The 23,497-nt window shown below is 41.3% G+C and overlaps 1 protein-coding gene across 12 annotated transcripts in view; it reads right to left on the bottom strand.

Moving 5' to 3' along the window:
* LOC134352946 (ETS-related transcription factor Elf-1-like) overlaps nt 1-23,497 on the bottom strand; it is a 314,459-nt gene that overhangs the window by 63,814 nt on the left and 227,148 nt on the right. For all 12 annotated transcript variants that reach the window (XM_063060619.1, XM_063060617.1, XM_063060613.1 and 9 more), the window contains one exon: nt 10,383-10,736. In XM_063060619.1, coding sequence (XP_062916689.1) covers nt 10,383-10,454 — 72 coding nt within the window. In that variant the 5' untranslated portion in view covers nt 10,455-10,736. The remainder of the gene's footprint in view (nt 1-10,382; nt 10,737-23,497) is intronic.

The following is a 23,497-nucleotide window of genomic DNA, read 5'->3' as shown; positions in this document are numbered from 1 at the left end:
AAACTACAATGTCATGAAAGCTGTAGCCAATATCAGAGCAGCCTTGGATGACGTGACTTTAAACTGCATGACTGGAGTGTGGAAGAAGCTATGGCCAAAAGCGTGCAATGACATCCTAGGATTTCAAGCAGAATTAGTGTTCTTTATACGTACCCTGGGTTACTCATAAAGACACATATTCTGGAAGAATATAACTAGAGCTTTTTTTTAACAGAAAACAGCAACCACGTCTAACATACAAGCTTCTCGATCATTCTGTCAGTTCTGCGCATGCTCCGAACTCTGTCATGTGACACATGATATCACCACATCTTCCTTTCCTTAAAAAGAAAAACAATTAGCAACATTAATCAAAACAAATGTATAATTTAACACGTCTCTATCAGTCTCTCCGGGGTTTATGAACACAAGTAGACATTCTAAGTGGTTCACACAGTTCTTGTGTTTCATTGTTATTTTCATGTTTTGTCTGGTCTGCATCAGTTAACTGAAACTCCGAAGTTGGCCCTTTCTTGAGGTCTTGCGACTTCTTCTTAGCACTGCTCCTTCTTCTGTTTGGACCATGTATGATCTGGGTTGTACTTCTTCAAGCACTGTAGCTTTCTGTGACCATGTGTTCATTTTGTCTTGTATCCTCATTTCATCTCTTTGGTGCAGTTCAGGTAATGGATGAAAACATCTGTTAAAGTATGTTTTCTGCTTTGCTTTGTGTTCATCTTTCCATCTTTTCACTTGTTCATTTTCCTCTGTTCTCCGGAGTCTCTCATCTATTGGCAGATTGGATCTCAAACAGCGTTCCATCAAGAGCTGAGCAGGTGAAAATCCACATTCAAGTGGAGTACTACGATAGGCTAACAAAGCTTTATAAAAATCACCTCCACTATCTTTTGTTTTTTGCATCAGTTTCTTAATAATTCCTACTGACTTCTCAACTAATCCATTGGACTGAGGAAAACTGGACTAGATGTTGTATGAGCAAAGCTCCATTCCTGAGCAAAATGTTTCATGCATTCACCTTTGAATTGTGGACCATTGTCTGTGAAAACTTCATCAGGTACACCAGGTCTGGAAAAAAACTGATTTCATGCATGTAATTACATTCTCTGCTGTTATTCTGCCCAATCCACACACCTCAGAATACAAGGCTAGTAATCTGTTACTAATAGATAATCTTTGTTGTCAGTTACAAACAGATCAACCCCTACCTTCTGATAAGATCTCTAAGGACTAGAATGTGGATGCAGTGGCTCATTAGCTTTGCTAGGTTGGTAAATAAAGCATATTCAACAAGAAGACACCAATTCTGCAATTTGTTGATACATCCTGGGCCAAAATATCACTTCCCACACCCTTCTCTTACACTTTTCAATGCCTAGGTGGCCTTCATGAATTTTTCCAAGCATTTGTTTTCGGAGACTTTTAGGAATTATAATTCTGCTACCTTTGTACAATATCCCATCCACAACAGAAAGTTCTGATCTGTGGTTCCAATATTCTTGTACTTCTGAGGTACAGTCATGCCTATTATCTGGCCATCCATCCATCACCACTTGTATTACCTGACTGAGAATTTTGTCCTTCTCTGTCTCAAGACGCAGCAGTTCCAACTTTTTGGGAGCAACAGGTACAGTTTCTATGACCGTATCAATAAATACCTAAACATAAATAAAGTTCCTGTGAGTGTCTTTTGTTGTTGGATCCACAGCTCTGGAAAGTGTGTCAGCCGTGTACATGAATTTTCCAGGTGTGTATGACACATTCAGTGCATATCTTTGCAATTTGATCATCATTCACTGAATTCGCAAAGGACAGTTGCTTAAAGGTTTGTTAAACAATGCAATCAGAGGCTTATGATCGGTTTCAACATCAATAGATTGCCCTGACACAAACTGATGAAATCTCTCACAAGCAAACATAATGCTGAGCAACTCTTTTTCAATTTGGGCGTACCTTGTTTCTGGATCAGATAATGAACAAGATGCATACGCCACTGGTAGTCATTCCCGATCATGTTTCTGGAGTAATACTGCCCCTAAGCCTGCTTGAGATACATCACATGAGATTTTGATGGGTCTGTCAGTATCATCGAATTTCAACGCAGGTTCTTTGGTGAGCACTTTCTTGAGATTTTGCCATGCCCTCTCCTGTTCATGATTCATAGAAACATAGAAAATAGGTGCAGGAGAAGGCCATTAGGCCCTTCGAGCCTGCACCGCCATTTATTATGATCATGGCTGATCCTCCAACTCAGAACCCCGACCCAGCCTTCTCTCCATACCCCCGACCCCCGTAGCCACAAGGGCCATATCTAACTCCCTCTTAAATATAGCCAATGAACTGGCCTCAACTGTTTCCTGTGGCAGAGAATTCCACAGATTCACCACTCTCTGTGTGAAGAAGTTTTTCCTAATCTCAGTCCTAAAAGGCTTCCCCTTTATCCTCAAACTGTGACCCCTCGTTCTGGACTTCCCCAACATCGGGAACAATCTTCCTGCATCCAGCCTGTCCAATCCCTTTAGGATTTTATACGTTTCAATCAGATCCCCCCTCAATCTTCTAAATTCCAACGAGTACAAGCCCAGTTCATCCAGTCTTTCTTCATATGAAAGTCCTGCCATCCCAGGAATCAATCTGGTGAACCTTCTTTGTACTCCCTCTATGGCAAGGATGTCTTTCCTCAGATTAGGGGACCAAAACTGCACACAATACTCCAGGTATGGTCTCACCAAGGCCTTGTACAACTGCAGTAGTACCTCCCTGCTCCTGTACTCGAGTCCTCTTGCTATAAATGCCAGCATACCATTCGCCTTTTTCACCGTCTGCTGTACCTGCATGCCCACTTTCAATGACTGGTGTATAATGACACCCAGGTCTCGTTGCACCTCCCCTTTTCCTAATCGGCCACCATTCAGATAATAATCTGTTTTCCTATTTTTGCCACCAAAGTGGATAACTTCACATTTATCCACATTAAATTGCATCTGCCATGAATTTGCCCACTCACCCAACCTATCCAAGTCACTCTGCATCCTCTTAGCATTCTCCTCACAGCTAACACTGCCACCCAGCTTCGTGTCATCCGCAAACTTGGAGATGCTGCATTTAATTCCCTCATCCAAGTCATTAACATATATTGTAAACAACTGGGGTCCCAGCACTGAGCCTTGCGGTACCCCACTGGTCACCGCCTGCCATTCTGAAAAGGTCCCGTTTATTCCCACTCTTTGCTTCCTGTCTGCTAACCAATTCTCCATCCACATCAATACCTTACCCCCAATACCGTGTGCTTTAAGTTTGTACACTAATCTCCTGTGTGGGACCTTGTCAAAAACCTTTTGAAAATCCAAATATACCACATCCACTGGTTCTCCCCTATCCACTCTACTAGTTAAATCCTCAAAAAATTCTATGAGATTCATCAGACATGATTTTCCTTTCACAAATCCATGCTGACTTTGTCCGATGATTTCACCGCTTTCCAAATGTGCTGTTACCACATCTTTGATAACTGACTCCAGCAGTTTCCCCACCACCGACGTTGGGCTAACCGGTCTATAATTCCCCAGTTTCTCTCTCCCTCCTTTTTTTAAAAAGTGGGGTTACATTAGCCACCCTCCAATCCTCAGGAACTAGTCCAGAATCTAACGAGTTTTGAAAAATTATCACTAATGCATCCACTATTTCTTGGGCTACTTCCTTAAGCACTCTAGGATGCAGACCATCTGGCCCTGGGGATTTATCTGCCTTCAATCCCTTCAATTTACCTAACACCACTTCCCTACTAACATGTATTTCGCTCAGTTCCTCCATCTCACTGGACCCTCTGTCCCCTACTATTTCTGGAAGATTATTTATGTCCTCCTTAGTGAAGACAGAACCAAAGTAATTATTCAATTGGTCTGCCATGTCCTTGCTCCCCATAATCAATTCACCTGTTTCTGTCTGTAGGGGACCTACATTTGTCTTTACCAGTCTTTTCCTTTTTACATATCTATAAAAGCTTTTACAGTCAGTTTTTATGTTCCCTGCCAGTTTTCTCTCATAATCTTTTTTCCCCTTCCTAATTAAGCCCTTTGTCCTCCTCTGCTGAACTCTGAATTTCTCCCAGTCCTCAGGTGAGCCACTTTCTCTGGCTAATTTGTATGCTTCTTCTTTGGAATTGATACTATCCCTAATTTCTCTTGTCAGCCACGGGTGCACTACCTTCCTTGATTTATTCTTTTGCCAAACTGGGGTGAACAATTGTTGTAGTTCATCCATGCAACCTCTAGCTCCATTCGTTTTTCTTTTCTGTTAGCTGCCTCAATGAAGCAAGTTGTTCCAAAAAATTGGGTGTGAATTTTCCCATGTAGTTGACCATTCCCATAAACCTTTGAACATCCTTTTTACATTGCGGTCCTGGCACGTTCTCAATAGCAGAGACCTTCAATGGATCAGAACGCACACCCTCTTTGCTGATGATATCACCCACAAATGTAGGTTCAGGCATTCCTACCTAACATTTGTCTTTATTCAACTCCAGGTTTCCCTTGCGTGTTGCCTCTAAGACTTGTCTAATTCTGGCGTTATGCTCTTGTTTAGATGATCCCCAAACAATAATATCGTCCATGGAAGTATCTACGCCCTCAATGTGCTCATATAGCATGTGAATAGTTCAATGGTACACTTCAGGAGCTGATACAATTCCAAATGGAAGCATAAGAAAATGGTATCTGGCAAGAGGAATGTTAAAGGTACACAACTTTGAACTCAGTTCATCTAGTTTAAGTTGCCAGAATCCAGAGGATGCATCTAATTTATTTAAAGTACTTTATATTAGCAAACTGTGACATAATTTCTTCACGAGTAGGCAATTTGAAATGCTCTCTTTTAATAGCTCGATTCAAGGCTCTTGGGTCGAAGAAAATCTTCAGTTTTCTATTTTTCTTATCAACAATAACAAGCAAATTGACCCATTCATTCGGTTCATCAATTTTTTGTATGACCTCTAACAGTTCCATTCTGTCAAGCTCTGTTTTCAGTTGATCACATAATGAAAAAGGTACTTTTCTACATGGATGTACTACAGGTGGCACTGTGTTGTCAATTTTAGTCGTGTGCTCTCCTGGAAGACAACCAAGCCCTTTGAACAAGTCCTCATACTCTTTCATCAAGTCACTGTATTCTGACTCTGTGTCACTATCCAGGACTAATACTCTTTTCACCAAATTCAGTCTCTCACAGGCAGATAAACCATGTATTGACTGTACATTCTTAGGCACGACCACAAGTGCAGGAGTGTGCATCATATCTTTGTGTGATACTTTTGCCACACATGTTCCTTTAACTGGAATGTCTGCACCTGAATACCCAGCCACTTTCATATTTGTCTGATGTAACTTTGGCCTTGGCTTTAATGTATTAAACTCAGATTCTGCAAGAACATTTACTTGTGCTCCAATATCCAATTTAAACAGAATAATGTTTTGGTTCACTTGTAATGGCATAGCCCAGTCATTCTTACTTACTTTGTTTGTTTTCACAAAGCACATCTATCTAAAACTCCTCATGTTCATTTTCAAGCACTGCATTTACGTGTTTTATTTCCTTTCTACTTCTGCAACAGCATGAAAAATGATCTATCTTACCACAGTTGTTGCACAGTTTCCGATACGCTGGACACACTTTAGGTCGGTGTTGCCACCCACAGCGATCACAATGTTTTTTTCTTTCAAATGACGTCTTGCTCGCCGTCGGTTTCGTAGTCACTTCATTATTTTTTCTAACATATTCGCGGTTATTCACAGCATGTACACTGCAGTTCTCAATAAAGAGCTCTTTAGCCTGCGACTTAACGGTTTCCGAAGCTTTGCAGAGAATCAAAGCTTTTTCCAAATTTACTTCTGGTTCTCTTAAGAGTCTTTCTCTCAGAGCATTATCTAGAATGCCGCAAACAATTCTGTCTTTAACAAGAGAGTCCGTCAGCTCTGCAAACTCACATGTTTTACTGTAGTTTCTCAACTCTGTAACAAATTGATCAATTGTTTGACCAGCTTTCTGCTTGCATGTAAAGAATTTATACCATTCATACGTCACATTGCACTTCGGTACGCAAAATGACTCAAACTTGTCGATTATCGCTTTTAGATTCAAGCTATCTCCATCTTTAAAAGTAAAATGGTTATATACCTCAATTGCGTCATCCCCAATCATGTCGAGTAGAATTGCAGCTTTCGTTTTCTCCATTTTATTATCTGCTCTGATCACCGATAAATAAATTTCAAAACGCTGTTTAAATCTTTTCCAGTTTTCAGCTACATTTCCAGTCAGCTGAAGCATCGATGGAGGTTACAAAACTTCCATTCTTAAAGCTGTTAGCAAACAACGAGAAAGTTTGCACTCTTTTTTTTTCTGATTATCTTCACTTCTCCCATGTTAGCGAAATGAATTATTCTTCCGGACTGACTTCTGACACCATGTTGTGTTCTTTCTACGTACCCTGGGTTACTCATAAAGACACGTATTCTGGAAGAACATAACTAGAACTTTTATTTAACAGCAAACCGCAACCAAGTCTAACATACAAGATTCTCGGTCATTCTGTTGGTTCTGCGCATGCTCCGAACTCTGTCGCATGACAGATGATATCACCACAGTTGAACTGTCCAACGTAGAAGGATTAGATGACGTTAATGATGGCAATGTTGAAAAGTTGCTGTATTTTCATAGTGAGAGTCTTAATAACGAAGAACTTCGAGAATTGGCAGAGCGACACATCCTGGGTGAATCTGAGGACACGGATGGAGAAGAGGAGACACCAGCAAGAAACCTCACCTCAAATTTCCTCAGCACCAGCATCACCAAATCATGGTCCAGTTCATCGATAATGACCCTGACTGGGAGCGAAGCAGTAAGCCAAAGAGAGGTGTTCTAGATATGATTTCCTACTACCAAGAACTGTTTCATGAGAGGAAACTTAAGAAAGGCAGTAAAATCTTGATGCCTACTTGAAGAAGAAGCCAAAATTAGAGGAGGACCCACAGTCTGGTCCCTCAGATGTAACCAACACTTGCTTCCCTCCACTGCTGCTGCGATGTATTGCTGCTCCACTGATGTACAGGTTAGGCCTATTTACATGTTTGTTACTCCATGAATTACTGTGTATACATAAAATAATATCATATATCTTGGCTTTGATTTTTTTATCAGGTACATACGTTCATTTACGTAATGTTATAATTATCCCGCAGAGCGCTGATTTACATGGCGCTCCACCTCCCAGGAATCTATCCTTAGCATTACGCAGGTTCTGAGTATACAAAACAGCCAACTTGACAGGCACCTCATAACTGAACCAGACATTCACTCCTCATTCTCCCAGAAAAGAATGGCAAGTGTGTGCACTATCAGTAAAATGTACTTCACCAGTAGCAGTATTCAGCTGCTGCCTGGAAGCAACATTTCAGTGGGTGCTTGTGGATATCATGCAGGTCCCCATTTTGACCTATCTCAGATATTCCTTTCATTCATCCCCATTTTCTCTGCAACTTAAAATTTGTTATAACTCTTATCCAGTTCTGACAAAGTGTCTTCGACCAGCAATGTTGTCTGGCTTTCTTTCTGCCAATGCTACCTGCTTTGCAATGTGCTTCGGACAAATCTTTTTTCTTTCAGATTTCCAGTATTGCTGCTTTTTTTTGGCTGCATTACCTTCATTTTCTCCTCCTAATTTACAATCCCCTAGAACTCCCAACAAAATCAGAAGTCTTAGATCTCATGCAAGGGTTGACTGGTGCAGGATATGAGAAGCAGTGAGAAGACATGCTTGGGAGAGTCCCAACAAAGCTCTAACCCGCTATAGAACTCTACGGTATGTATGACGGTACAGCTTAGTGGTAGACAGAATACCCCCTACACCCAACACCATTCTCAAAGCAAAAGTACAAGAGTTACTTCAATCTCAATGTCAACAGTTCTAAACAACCATCACAATTTCCATATTTTATATTTTCTTATGACATAGAAAGAAGCCATTCCACCCTTCAGGTACAAGAATAGGAAAGGTTTAAAGGAATACAAGCATAGCACAGAGAAATGGGATAAGCTCAGGCAGACATCTTGGTCATCATGGACTAGTTGGGCAAAGGACCTGTTTCCATGCTGAATAACTCTGTCTCTCAGTTTGCTTCAATAGTCCTATGTGCGCAAAATCTGAGGCTATTGATGGCATTTTAAATGGAAATATGTAGCTTTTGATTGTCCAAATTTCCCATTTTTAAGACAGGTAATGTTTGTTCATTGGAATATGGCTTGTAAAGGTATGTGGAAGGCTGATGTGTTGCTAAAATGGTGATGACAGTACATCACCTATGGGTACTCAGCAATTAGACAGCACTGATTTAGACAGATGCATTGATACTACCGCAAGGAGAGCACATATCCCCACCAATGTTCACCTCTTAACTATCAGTACCTTCTGTCAAAATGTTAATTCATCTGAGTTGCTGTCTTTCTTTTTCATCCTGGTCAATACAACCAAAAGGTGAGAAAAATTCTGTTTAAAATTTTATATATCATGATGACATGTCCTTCTCCATTGCTAAGCTGCTGCAAAGGGAGCATGGAGAAGAGTCTGTCGAATTGAGCAAGGAGCAAGATTATCTGGTGACCTTATCAATTTTATCTAGTCCATTTGAAATTGTCAGGTAGAGAAAGGCAAGTCAGAAGAAGGACAAAAAGAAGCACAGTGACTCACTCAGCTCAATAATGAGGATGATGAATCAGGGTTCAAGTTCAAGTCCAACTAAATGTTAGATAGGGAAATACTTGCACAGCAGACAGAGTCAAAAGGTTGGCAAACTATTATGCACCTAAGAAACTCTATAATGCAGTTGAGCTAAGCCTCATCAGCAAAGCATAGGCAAACGTTAAAACTTCCATCCCTCAAGCACCAATTTCATAGTCAAATTGATATTAACTGTTAGTACAGAATCCTGTGAAGTTTCCCACTCTATTTGAGTGGTATTTAGCTTCACTTTGCAATGTCTCTTCTTCCTGACTAGAGTGGCAGAACTGCCTTCCCTTAAGCAGCTGTTCCAGTGCTTGATTGGTCAGACGAATCCATCTGCATTACCTTTACTGTGGTGCTGTGACACTTCCAACTAACACAGGTGCACAGACATGCGGTGAGCTGTGTGCAGCACAGGAGATTTGATTTGATGTCATACCCATGGGCTTTGGAAAATGAGCATCTATTTTGTTGATGCAAGTAGCTATTTAGATTACTATTTGCATCAGTCCAGTATCGTGGCAAAACTAGGGGTGGTGAGAATGGAAATGTGATAATATTTAGCTATCATATTCAAATGTTTGCTGCACTGAGATGTGTTACACAGTGAACTTAACATCACCGATGAACGTTTAAGGATGGAAAGAACTGGGTGCGACCAATATCTCCAAAGGGAAGTAAAGGAAAATAATAATCTCTAAAATGAAGTGTGCCATAATGTTCGATTGAACGCTTAAGAAATAGGCTAGGATTGTACAGCAATAAAGTAATCAGCATTTAATATGGAATGAGGGATAAACTCAATCTCATAATACTACCATGATAACAGCTTTGGCGCATCTGGGCGCAGTTGCTCACTCTGCATTCTTCCCCTGATAGCATTTATTGCTCATTTGTAAATAGAGTTCATAGAATTGCAACATCATTGGCAAATGCTGGAAGATTTGAAATGAGTCTGCTCGCTCACAGCCTTTTAAAATAAAGGAGGAGAAACTTATCACCATGATGCTTAATTCTGAGTGCTAGAGGAAGCGAAAATTTATTTGAAATCTAGTGAATAACAATTGTTAAATAAGTAGGAATGCTATGACTGAGTTTGCATAATCTAGCTGCCAGCTAATTCTTTATTGGAGCTCAGAATGGAAGCGAGAATGGGTGTTGGGGGTTGCCTATTTGAGGAAAGAAAATTTAGAAAATGTTAGTAACATGAATTGACCTTGATAGCAATCACCAAGGGACCAAGCAGATAACTAGCAACAAAATATGCATCACTTTAACCCCTTTGTGGTGCAGTCAGAGCCTAAATTCATAGGGAAACCTATAGTTTTCCAGTCATTTTTGGAAATGTACAGATGTTACCGGTAAGATTAGCATATATTGCCGATCTCTACTTAAATCTGAAACAATGCATTACCTCCTGTATGAGGAGGATATTCTTTGCATTGCAGTTAGCTAGGAAGGTCTAGTGATGGTAAAGAAATGGCACTAAGTCTCTGAGTCACAATGATGTACAACTAGATGGGGAACTTGGAGGCCCCATTGTTCTTGTATTCTATTAGTTGAGTGATTTCATTATTATCAGGTGTAAGTTATACTTCAAGCTCGTGAGACGTACCTGCTGCACATCGTCCATTCCATTGCTCGCAAATTCAAACACAAGCTCGGTGTGTTGGACTGCAGCAGCCATAATTCACTGAGAAAGGGTTCCAAGATATCTCCAGAACCAGGTAAAAGACACTCCCAATGAATTCAAAGAAGTGATGGCAGTTCAGTGCTTCAGGAGGTAGTTAGCACGAAGAAATATATCAGTCTTGTCAGCCTTAATGAGCTTGCTGAAAGGAAGATGTGTCAGGATGAGTAACTTTGAATCAAAGTTGCATGTGTGCCACTCGGGGAAACTTCTTCTGTCACGAAGGTGAAATTATAATCTTGTGGAAGAGAAATATTCCAGGAACATTATGCAATGGACCTGAAAAGCAAAGCAAACAAAGATTCAATTTATCTGAGAAGGAATGGTCATGAAATGACTAAAACAAAGACTGACATTAAATTTAACTTGAGAGCTAATGATGATCAGACTATAGGTCAGGAGTCTTATGGTTCATATGAGTCATGACATATTGTATACATTGCAGCTAGTGACTCTTCTCAACATTAGATAATATTCATAACATACTTCGGTGCCTAACTGCCGTATCAGGCAGAAATCTTGCTATTTCTTTAGAGTTTGTTTTACAGGTTGAATTGCTAGCTCAACGCTCAACCCAGCACGGATTGAAAGCGTGCAAGTAGCCAGCCAGATTAGAACCCAGGATCACTCGTCTCAAAGTCCGGTGCAGAGGTCACTACACCACTGGCCAGCTAAAACTATACATATAACCAATAAAATGATGCAATCCAAAGATCAGAATGAAATCAAAGTTTGCTGATTAATAGTTGTAGAGTCATAGACCTGCAGAACACTACAGCACAGAAACAAGCCCTTCAGCCCATCTAGTCCACGCTAAACAATTGACCTGCCAAGTTCCATTGACCTGCACCCAGATCACAACCATCTACACCCCTCCCATTCATGTACCTATCCAAGTTTCTCTCACATGTTGAAATCAAAGCCACAGCTAATTCCACACACTCACCTTCCTCCAAGTCAAGAAGTTCCCCCTATTTTCCACTTCAACACTTCATCTTTCACCCTAAATCCATGGCCTTTGGTTGCAGTCTCACCTAACCTCAGTGGAAAAAGCCAGTTTGCATTTTACCCTCTCTATACCCCTTATAATTTTGTATACCTCTAACAAATCTCCCCTCAATCTTCTATATTTTAGGGAATAAAGTCTTAACCTGTTTAATCTATGTGCTGGATTGGGGGTTGTGCAATGATCTGGAGGTGATAAAAGAGCTTAGTGTTAAGGGACCCTTAGGGAACGGTGATCACAATATGCTTGAGTTCATATTGATATTTGATAGGGAATAAATAAAATCCAATCTGTCAGTATTTCAGTGGAATAAAGGAAATTACAATGGCATGCGAGGGGAACTGACCGAAGTAGACTGAAATGGATATTTGCAGGAAAGACAGCAGAGCAGCAATGGCTGGAGTTTCTGCAAAAATGAGGGATGTGCAAGACAGATATATTCCAAATAAGAGGAAATTTTCGAATGGAAGAAGAACACTACCGTGGCTGACAAGTGAAGTCAAAGCCAAAGTAAAAGTAAAAGACAGGGCATACAAGGAAGCCAGAGCTAGTGGGAAGATACAGGATTGGGGAGCTTTTAGAAACTTTCAGAAGGAAACTAGGAAGGTCAGCCGGAAGGAAAAGATGAATTATGAAAGGACGCTGGTGACTAATATCAAAGAAGATACTAAAAGCTTTTTTGAGCATGTAAGGGTAAAGGAGAGTCGAGGGTAGATATAGGACCAATACAAAATGACGCTGGAGATATTATAATGAGAGGTGCAGAGATAGAAGAGGAACTGAATGTGTATTTTGCAACAGTCTTCACAGTGGAAGACATCTGCAGTATACTGGACATTCAAGAGTGTCAGGGAAATGAAGTTTGTGCAGTGAACATTACGAATGAGAAGGTGCTCAGGAAACTTAATGGTCTGAGGGTGGATAAATCTCCTGGACCTGATGGAATGCACCCTCGGGTTCTGAAGGAAGCAGCTGGAGAGATTGCAGAGGCATTAACGATGATTGTTCAAGAATCGATAGATTCTGGGATTGTACCGGATGACGGGAAAATTGCAATTGTTATTCCGTTATTTAAGAAGGGTGGGAGGCAGCAGATAGGAAACTATAGACCTGTTAGCCTGACATCAGTGGTTGGGAAGTTGTTGGAATCGATTTTTAGGGATGATATCATGGAGTACCTGGAGGCACGTGACAAGATAGGCCAAAGCCAGCATGGTTTCCTGAAGGAAAAATTCAGCCTCACAAACCTACTGCAATTCTTTGAGGAAATTTTGAGCATAGACAAAGGAGATGCAGTAGATGTGGTATGCTTGGATTTTCAGAAGACCTATGACAAGATGCCACACATGAGGCAAAGAAGTGGCAAATGAAATACAGTGTTGGTAAGTGTAAGGCCATGCACTTTGGTGGAAGAAATAAACGGGCAGACTATTATTTAGATGGGGAGAGAATTCAAAATGCAGAGATGCAAAGGGACTTGGGAGTCCTTGTGCAAGATACCCTAAAGGGTTAGCCTCCAGATTGAGTCACTTGTGAAGAAGGCGACTGCAATGTTGGCATTCATTTCTATAGGTATAGAATATAAGAGCAGGGCCACGATATTGAGGCTCTATAAGGCATTCGTGAGACCACACTTGGAGTATTGTGCACAGTTTTGGGCTCCTAATTTTAGAAAGGGTATACTAACATTGGAGAGGGTTCAGAGAAGATTCACAAGAATGTTTCCAGGAATGAAATGGTTACAGTATGAGGAACATCTGGCTGCTCTTGGGCTGTATTCTCTGGAGTTCAGGAGAATGAGGGGGGATCTCATAGAAAGATTCTGAATGTGAAAAGGCCTGAGCGGATTAGATATGGCAAAGTTATTTCCCATGGTAGGGGATTCTAGGACAAGAGGGCATGACTTCAGGATTGAAGGAAGTCCTTTCAGAACTGAGATGCGGAGAAATTACTTTAGTCAGAGGGTGGTAAATCTGTGGAATTTGTTGCCATGACCATCTGTGGAGCCCAAGTCATTGGGTGTATTTTAGGGAGAGATAGATAGGTTCTTGATTAGCCAGCACATCAAAGGGTATGAAGTGAAGGCAGGGGAGTGGGGATGACTGGAAGGATTGGATCAGCCTATGATTGAATGGCAGAGCAGACTCAATGGGCCAAATGGCCCACTTCTGCTCCTGTATCTTATGGTCTTATGCTCTTAATCTTCCTCTATAACTCAGGTCATCTAGTACTTGCAAAATCCTTATAAATTTTCTCTACACTCTTTTAATCTTATTGACATCTTTCCTGCAGGTAGATGAACAAAACTGCACACAGTACTCCAAATTAGGCTTCAACAATGTCTTATACAATTTCAACATAACATCCCAGCTCCTGGTCTGAATACATTGATTTATAAAGGCCAACATGCCACCAAAAGCTTTCTTTATGAGCCTACTGTATCTGTCTGTGACACCACTTTCAAGAAAGTATGGATCTGTTTTCCTAGATCCCTCTACTCGAAAGCACTCCTCAGTGAGCTACCATTCACCATGTAAGACTTACCCGGGTTGGTCCTCACAAATTACAACATCTCGCACTTGTCTGCATTAAATTCCATTGGACCCTGCACCAATCCCTGGTGTACACCACCACTCACAGGCCTTCAGTCGGAGAAGAAATCATCTACTACCACTTACTGGCTTCTCTTGTAAAGACAATGTCTAATCCAATTTACTAACTCATCTTGAATGCCAAGCAACTGAACATTCTTGACCAACCTCCATGCCTTGCTAAAGTCCATGTAGACAGCATCCACTGTCCTGCCTTCATCAACTCTCCTGTTAACTTCCTTAAAAAATGCTATAAAATTGGATAGACATGACCTACCATGTACAAAGCCAAATTGGCTATCCTTAATCAGTCACTGACTATCCAAATACTCATATATCTGATTCCGTAGAATACCTTCCAATAACTTTCCCACTAATGTTGTCAGGATCACTGGCCTATAATTTCCTGGCTTATTCTTAGAGTTGTTCTTAAACACCGAACAACATTAGCTATCCTCCAATCCGGTGGCACCTTACTCATGCCTAAGGATATTTTAAATAGCTCTGCTAGGGCCCCTGCAATTTCTGCTCCAGCCTCCCAGTGAGTTTGAGGAAACACGTTGTCATGCCCTGGTGATTTACCCACCCTAATATGCCTTAAGACAGCAAACATCTCCTCCTCTATAACCTGTGTAGGGTCCATGACCTCGCTGCTGCTTTGACTCACGTCTATAGACCTCTGCGTCCATATCCTGAGTAAATACAGATGCAAAGCAATCTATTTAAGATCTGCCCCTTCTCTTTTGGTTCCATGCATAGACGACCACTCTGATCTTCCAGAGAACCAATTTTATCCCTTGCTATCCTTTTGCTCTTAATATACTCTATCTGTCACCTGCCCTGTCTCATTCCTTAATGGAAGATCTAGTCTCACATTCTCTTCAGGTGGGACTTCTATGCGTTGATTAAGGAAACACTCCAGAACACATTTGACAAACGCTACCCCATCCAGCCCTTTTACCATTTGGGGATCCCAGGCATTATGAGGAAAGTTAAAATCACCTACTATCACAACCTTACGTTTCTTGAAAAAGTCTGCGACTTCTCTACATTTTTGCTCTTCTAAATCCCACAGACTGTTGGGTGGTCTATAATATCATTCCATTAATGTGACGGTGCCTTTCTTATCCTTCAGTTCTACCCATAAATCCTCACTGGACAAGCTATCCAGTCTGACCTACCAGAGGACATGACATTATGACATTTTCCCTGACAAGTAATGACACCCCTCCACCTTTATTCCCTCCTGCTGTATCACATCTAAAACAACACAGCCCTGGAACACTGAGTTGCCAGTCTTGCCCCTTCTGCAACTAATGACTATAATGTTATAATTTCACATGCTGATCTATGCCCTAAGCTCATTCATCTTTCTTACATTAATCCTTTCATTGAAATATATGCAGCTCAGAACATAGTTGCTACATGCTCAACCTTTTGATTCCTGACTTTGTTTATCGTCTTAACAACATCTTTCATCACAATCACTCCACTGTCTGTTCTAGCACTCTGGTTCCTATCCCCCACAGCTTATTTAACTCCCCCCCACCCCCCACAACCCTGGCAAACCTTCACGCTGGGATATTACTCCCTCTCCAGTTCAGATGCAAACCGTTCTTGCTACAGTTCCCACCTTCCCTGGAAGCGAGCACAATAATCCAAAAATCTGAATCCTTCTCTCCTGCACCATCTCCTTAAACAGGTGTTTTCTATGACATGAAACAACTCTGCAATTTTCACACGAAATTAAACAGTAATTTGTTAAAGAAAAATGCCGAACTACCAATTTATTTCTGTAAAAAAAGGATCATTTAGATTAGTTCTGTGTTGCTTCAGAAGTACTGCAGAGTGTGACAGGGAGAGACAAAACGTGAACTTGTGCCAGTGGTTGAGAAATGCCAGCCTTACCATCTCATGAGGAAGGGGTGCCAGGCAGAGGGATAATATTTTCTCAAGGAAGATAAGGAGTCGATGATATTCTGATTCTGTAACATACAGAATGCAGTCACCCACAATTTCCTTCCGTAAAATGTGCAAAAAGTGAGGAAGAATAGAGTAAATATTACAAAGAGCACCATGTTACAAAGTAAATATTACAAAGAGCTGGTGGTAGACCTGAGGAGAGCTAAGGTATCAGTGACCCCTGTTTCCATCCAGGGGGTCAGTGTGGACATGGTGGAGGATTACAAATACCTGGAGATACGAACTGACAATAAACTGGACTGGTCAAAGAACACTGAGGTTGTCTACAAGAAGGGTCAGAGCCGTCTCTACTTCCTGAGGAGAGTGAGGTCCTTTAACATCTGCCAGATGATGCTGAGGATGTTCTACGAGTCTGAGGTGGCCGGTGCTATCATGTTTGCTGTTGTGTGCTGGGGCAACAGGCTGAGGGTAGCAGACACCAACAGAATCAACAAACTCATTCGTAAGGCCAGTGATGTGGTGGGAATGGAACTGGACTCTCTGACGGTGGTGTCTGAAAAGAGGATGCTGTCTAAGTTGCATGCCATCTTGGTCAACGTTTCCCATCCACTACATAATGTACTGGTTGGGCACAGGAGTACATTCAGCCAGAGACTCATTCCTCCAAGATGCAGCACAGAGCGTCATAGGAAGTCATTCCTGCCTGTGGCCATCAAACTTTACAACTCCTCCCTTGGAGGGTCAGACACCCTGAGCTAATAGGCTGGTCCTGGACTTATTTCCTGGCATAATTTACATATTACTATTTAACTATTTATGGTTCTATTACTATTTATTATTTATGGAGCAACTGTAACGAAAACCAATTTCCCCCAGGATTAATAAAGTATGACTATGACTATGACTAAACATGATGTAATTGAACAGGTCAATCTATTGTATTTTCTTTTTTAGAATCTACATCATGTAAACACCAATACACCTTTTTGCTGAGCTTGAACATAAGGCTTTTCTATTAATCATACTTTAATCATTTAGTTAATAAAACAGGAGAGATTTTGCTAACATTTCCCAAAAATCTTAGACTGTGCAATTACTATATTATGGATAAGACTTATCAATTTACATGAAGTACACTAGGGGGCATTTCAGTTTAAGACAAATAAACAAGCAGGGTAGGGATTAAAGCCAGGCATTCATTATAAGAGGGCTGACAGTACATCTTTTGAATCTGGAAGCAAATAAAACATTTACAGTCCTACTCGAACTGACAAAGAAAACTGCCTAAAGATTTGAAGCTTATTTAAAAGTTTTTAAATTTTATTTCTTGATCCTTAACAGATGAAAAGTTTGTTATTAGATTGAACAACATTTAATGCCTATAACTGCTGGGGAGAAATAGAGATCTCTCTCAAGAGGTGGGTTTAAACACCATTAATGGTCTAATTTATGGTAAAATTCTTACAATAGTAATTTGTAGTTTTAGTCAAGGAAGTTGTGCCAAACTAAATTGTTTAACAACATAGACAACATGTAAAAAGAGGCACAGTGCAGAACTCTTTTGTTGCTGAACACTCAAATAACTGGTCCAATTAATGTATCCAGCCAAAACTTCATATTTAATCTGAAATGATTTTAGGTAATAAAACTGGTTACATCTAGTCACTGTACAAATTTACTTTCTAACTATCCAGATAAGCAGTTACGAATGAGGTCTTCAGTTCCCCTTGGAATCATTATCCTCCTTCCTTCTTTCCTTGCACCCTTAACTCCTGGTGGAGTCGTCGGGGTGCTGTCATGACAAGCTTTGCACCAGTCTGCTCCATCTGTCACGGTTGTGTGCCAGAGCCTGGGTCACTGCAAATGTTCTCCTTGTCCATGCGTTAATGTTGTCCGTCCATCTTTTCCTCTGTCTACCTCTCCGTCTTTTGCCCTTCACAGTTCCTTGTAGAACAGTCTTTGCATGGCCACTGGATCTTGTTACGTGGCCGTACGATCTCAGCTTTCTTTTCTTCACCATTGTGAGAAGGTCTTCGTAGGGGCCAATGTGGTGTTAGATGGTCTTGCGGAACTGCTCGTTTGTGATATGGTCCAAGTATGAGATGCCCAAGATGTTGTGATAACATCTCATTTCCAGAGCCTGTATCTTCCTCTGTAGCTCTACTGTGAGGGTCTATGTCTCACATGCATACAGGAAGATGAAGAATACCAATGAAGGCAGGAGTCTGATCTTGTACTTCATGGTGATGTTGCTGTCCCTCCATATTGTCTTGAGTTTGGATAGTGCAGTCATTGTCTGTGCGGTTCGTGCCAGCACTTCTGGTCCTGAACTTTCATCACTGATGATTGCCCCCAGGTATTTGAACTGCTGCACTGTCTCAAATTTCTGACCATGGACTGAGATATCAGTTGTGATGGCACCGTTGGAATTTGCCATGAACTTGATTTTCTCGGCACTTATTTCCATTCCAAGCTTTGTGGAGGCTCTGTCAAGATGGCTGACCAGGTTGGCCAGTTTGTCCTCTTTTCCTGCAAGTCCAGCAATGTCGTCAGCAAGTCTTAGGTTTGTGATGTTCCTCCCTCCGATGCTGACTGTGCCCACATGATCTTCAAGGGCAACACTCATGATTTGTTCCAGGAAGACATTGAAGAGAGTGGGGGAGAGGAGGCAGCCCTGATGGACTCCTACAGAGGTATGGAACCACTCCCTGATGGTGCCCTGAGTGAGTACTGCACTGGTTGCCATGACGTAAAGCTGCTGGATTGTATGAATCAGCTTCTGCCCTATGTTGAATTTCTTCATGATGGCCCATAAGGCATCATGCCAGATTCTGTCAAACGCCTTCTTGAAATCTTTATAGGTCTTAGTAAACAGTTGATAAAGACAAAAATGTTGGAAGAAAAATTCTTTCTAACCCCACTGTCACAAAAAAGAAAATCAATTTCTAATGGATTTTTGAGAAGGTTGTTTTACCTCTCAATCCTGCGCTACTTAAGCTCGGTACTAAAGGGTTCGAAGATACAAAAAGTTCTCTTAAAGAACACAAAAAATCTGATTCACTATTTTTGATGTGTGCAATATACAGCCATATGGAAGAAAGTTGATATTTGTAGCCGAAACAGACAAGAAAATATTGTGAATTGTGAAATACCTGTAATTTGCTGTGCTTTGAATATGGGAAATGCTTTAAGATCAGATTATGTGTGTGTACATGAACTGCAAAAATTTGGAAGCAATAACAAGAAACCTGAAGAAAATAAAATGAGTATTTTAAGTTTTTCAACCATGCACTGGATGGTGGTTTAACCTAATGGTCCCAAGGTTGGTAAACTCCCTGTTGAGGAAAGTCCTTAAATACGATTGCTGAATGTTGGAGTTACTGTTTTCTCTTACTGTACTGTTACTGTACACTTTCTGCTTAATCTTAAATGCAAACTACAGTTTAGTTTGCAAAAGGTATCGAAACAGGTTTTTAATTGGATAGTTCTGATTCTTATCAAAATAAAAAGAATTCCACATCTAACATGCAAAAGGTATGAACAACAGCAATACAAAACAACTTTGGCAGCTTTGATTGGTGATCCAAGTGTTAAGTCTCTGAGGACAATTATACTGTACCTTTGCACAAATCCCACAACTGTTCTTGCCTGGCAGGAAGAGTGATTATAAAACTGGCTGTTTACTTCTTTTACCTTCTGAAGATGGATCATCATCATCATTATCATCACAGAAAACCCACAGGAAATGACTTGTATAAATGATGCCAGTAATAGTCTGCTGTGTTTTCCTGCTCCTGAAACATAGCAGACTCTCACTGGTGCTGTTGCCATACCAAGTGCATTTCTGTGTTGTAATGACAATGCAAGTACTATTATACAGTTCTAATTAATTCCAACATTATCCAGACAGATTTCTCTGTTGCTGTCACATTTTTCGACATTAATCCACACACTGATGTTGTTAAGGTTTTTGTCTCTTCTTGCTGGTTCTTGTAATCAGACGCATGCAGCACCGAATGCTTTAATAGCCAGGAAATTGTAATCAAGCCCACCATTTCAGATCAAGTGTATGAAATGGTACAAGCTGAACTTGAACTTCAGCAGACCCATACTTGGATTCTTCTTCAGATATTATGTGAGCTTTAGAACAGTCTATTATGTGATACAGTTATTTTATGGAGTTTTATTTACAGTGACATCAGCTTTAAAATTCTAACCCTCAAAGTAAAGCAATATTGTACCTCAAATATGGATTAACTAGGATTTAAAATATGCTGCCTCTATCAATTTTTCTTATGTCTCATCTCTGAGTCAGAAAGCCCATTTCAGTGGCTTGAGCCCACAATCCCAGCAGATGTGTTGTGGCAAGATGCTTGATTGTTGCAATGTCTGGTGAGACCAATTTTCAGATGATAAGTTAATCAGAGACTCTGCACCCTTCAAAGGACTTAAAGTATCCCAGGCCATAGTTCTGAAGAAGGGCAACTGAGCTCTTCTTGTAGCAGTGGCAATGTTTTCAATAGATCATCAATTATAATCACATTGCTGCTTGAGGGACCTTGCTCTGCTCTGACTGGTGGCAATACTTCCTTCATCACAAGAGTGAATACAATGACGAGAGAAAGCTCTGGGATGGTCCGAGGTCACAAGAAGGGCTGCCTATGTTTAGGTTCCATTACCTGGACAGAGCTGTAAGGTAAAACTAAGATGATAGAGTAAATTCCCTAACCACAGCCCAACAACACATTCTGCTAAAATATGGCCGAAAGCCCCCCCATTCAAGTGCAGCTGCTAAGCTGAGCTTTTGTTCTAAAGCAAAGTGCAGGGAAAGGGACAGAATTTGATCAACAGTAATGCCCTCCTGTGATTGACTGGTTCATCAATATTCAGTGAGTCAGAGAGAGACACGTGCTGCATCAAAACTGACCCATCAACCCACCAGGCCATGCTGACCATGTACCACCCATTTAACACCAACTCTACCCTGAACTGTTTTATTCTCCCTAGATTCTAACTCACATCGTCATTTTGGGCTGTGGGAGCACATGGAGGAGATCTGTGGGGTCACAGGAAAATGATGCAAACACCACACAGACAGCACCCAAGGTCAGGCTCAAACCCCAGGCTGCTGAGGCACCCAGGGCTTGAGCACAAAGGTTTACTCGACAAACAAGGCCTCTGATGGATCAACCAGTGGGTGTGAAGTCATGAGCCATCATGCAGTCAATACTTTGCAATGAGAAAGGAATGAATCTGGCAGCAATAAACCAGAGCATTTGACAAATGTACCAGAGAGTCAGCTCAAAGAAATACGAACACTGAGATGTTCTGCAATTACTACTGCGTTGCAAAATAGTATCTGATCTTAATTATGATTCATCGTGGGAAATGCAGTCAATCAGTGAGTTCTAAATGTCTAGATTATACTGTGGCCTATTTTGAAGTTTTTGATGGGCACACAGCTACATTGAACTCTAATTAGATACAGCGTTTATACTTTGATGCAATACATACAGACAACAATGACTTTACAGTTTACAAAACGACTGTCTTTGTGTCCCCCTCATCACTGAAATAATGAAGAAGCACGAATAACATTTTAAAGTCCTTGGCTGGACTCCTGACCCTCACCAAGCTAATTCTGCTAACCACTGTCTTTTCTTCTTTATTTTCCTAATCCCTCTGGCCCCCATAACCGTCCCTTACCTCTCTATCTGACCATTAACCAGACATTCCTTCCTCCAGTTCCCCTCCTCACCTCCTTCCTTTATTCTATGGTCCAATGTCCTCTCTTTTCAGATTCCATCTTCTTCAGCCTTTCTATCACTTTAGCCTATCACCTGCCAGTTTCTTAAACATTCATAGAAACAGAGAAATATAGAAAACTCACAGCACACTACAGGCCCTTCAGCCCACAAAGCTGTGTTGAACATGTCCTAACCTTAGAACTACCTAGGTTTACCCATAGCCCTCTATTTTTCTAAGCTCCATTTACCTATCCAGGAGTCTCTTAGAAGACCCTATCATTTCCACCTCCACCACCGCCACAGGCAGCCCATTCCACGCATTCACCACTCTCTGTGTAAAAAACTTAACCCTGACATCTCCTCTATACCTCCTTCCAAGCACCTTAAAACTATGCTCTCTTGTGCAAGCCATTTCAGCCCTGGGAAAAAGCCTCTGACTATCCACACAATCAATGCCTCTCATTACCTTGTACACCTCTGTCAGGTTACCTCTCATCCTCCATTGCTCCAAGGAGAAAAGGCCAAGTTCATTCAACCTATAAGGCATGCTCTCCAATCCAGGCAACATCCTTGTAAATCTCCTCTGCACCCTTTCTATGGTTTCCACGTCCTTCCTGTAGTAAGGTGAGCACAGTCCTCCAAGTGGGGTCTGATCAGTGTCCTATACAGCTGCAACATTACCTCTCGGCTCTTAACATCAATCCCACGGTTGATGAAGGCCAATGCACTGTATGCCTTCTTAACCAGAGTCAACCTGCGTAGCAGCTTTGAGTGTCCTATGGACTCGGACCCCAAGATCCCTCTGATCCTCCACACTGCCAAGAGTCTTACCATTAATGCCATATTCTGCCATCATATTTGACCTACCAAAATGAACCACCTCACACTTATCTGTGTTGAACTCCATCTGCCACTTCTTAGCCCAGTCTTGCATCCTATCAATGTTCCGTAGTAACCTCTGACAGCCCTCCACACTATCCGCAACACTCCCAACCTTTGTGTCATCAGCAAATTTACTAACCCACCCTTCCACCCTCACCTCCCTCACACTTTCTCACCTGGATCCACCTATCGCCTACCTGCCTGCTCTAGCTCCATCCCTACCCCCAGCTTTTTCCATTCCCTTTCCACCCCCTCCACACCCACCTACCTTTCCCTTCTCACTTGTACTCGCCTACTACCTGCCAACCTATGTTCCTCCTGCATTCCTCAACACCACGCCCACACCCACCTATTTGTTCTGGCTTCATCCCTCTTTCTTTCCAGTCCTGATCAGAATCAGAATCAAAATCAGATTTAATATCACCAGCATATGTTGTGAAACTTGTCTCTGTGGCAGCAGTACAATGCAATATATAATAATAGAGAAAAAAGTTATGAATTGAAGTATATATATATTTTCTTATGTCTCACATATGGGTCTATCACACCGGACAAGACCCAGGATGCAGACTGTGCTAGGAATCTGCTGAAACCATCCAGTACATAGTAGCAGGGTGCAAGATGCAGGCAGGGACAGCATATACTGAACAGCACAACCACGTTGCAGGAATTGTGTACAGAAATATCAGCGCTGAGTATGGATTGGACTCTCCCAAGTCCAGATGGGAAACACCTGAGAAGGTAGTGGAAAATGACAGAGCTGAGACCCTTTGGAACTTCCAAATACCAACTGAAAAGCAGGTCCTGGCCAAACTACCATACATAGTGACATTGTTCAAGGAACAAGAGAGAGCAGTAGTAATAGATGTGGCAATCTCGAATGACAGTCAC

This window comes from Mobula hypostoma, chromosome 10 (genome assembly GCF_963921235.1).
Source record: "Mobula hypostoma chromosome 10, sMobHyp1.1, whole genome shotgun sequence".
NCBI classification, from domain to species: domain Eukaryota; kingdom Metazoa; phylum Chordata; class Chondrichthyes; order Myliobatiformes; family Myliobatidae; genus Mobula; species Mobula hypostoma.
This window is presented reverse-complemented; position numbering and strand designations above follow the sequence as displayed.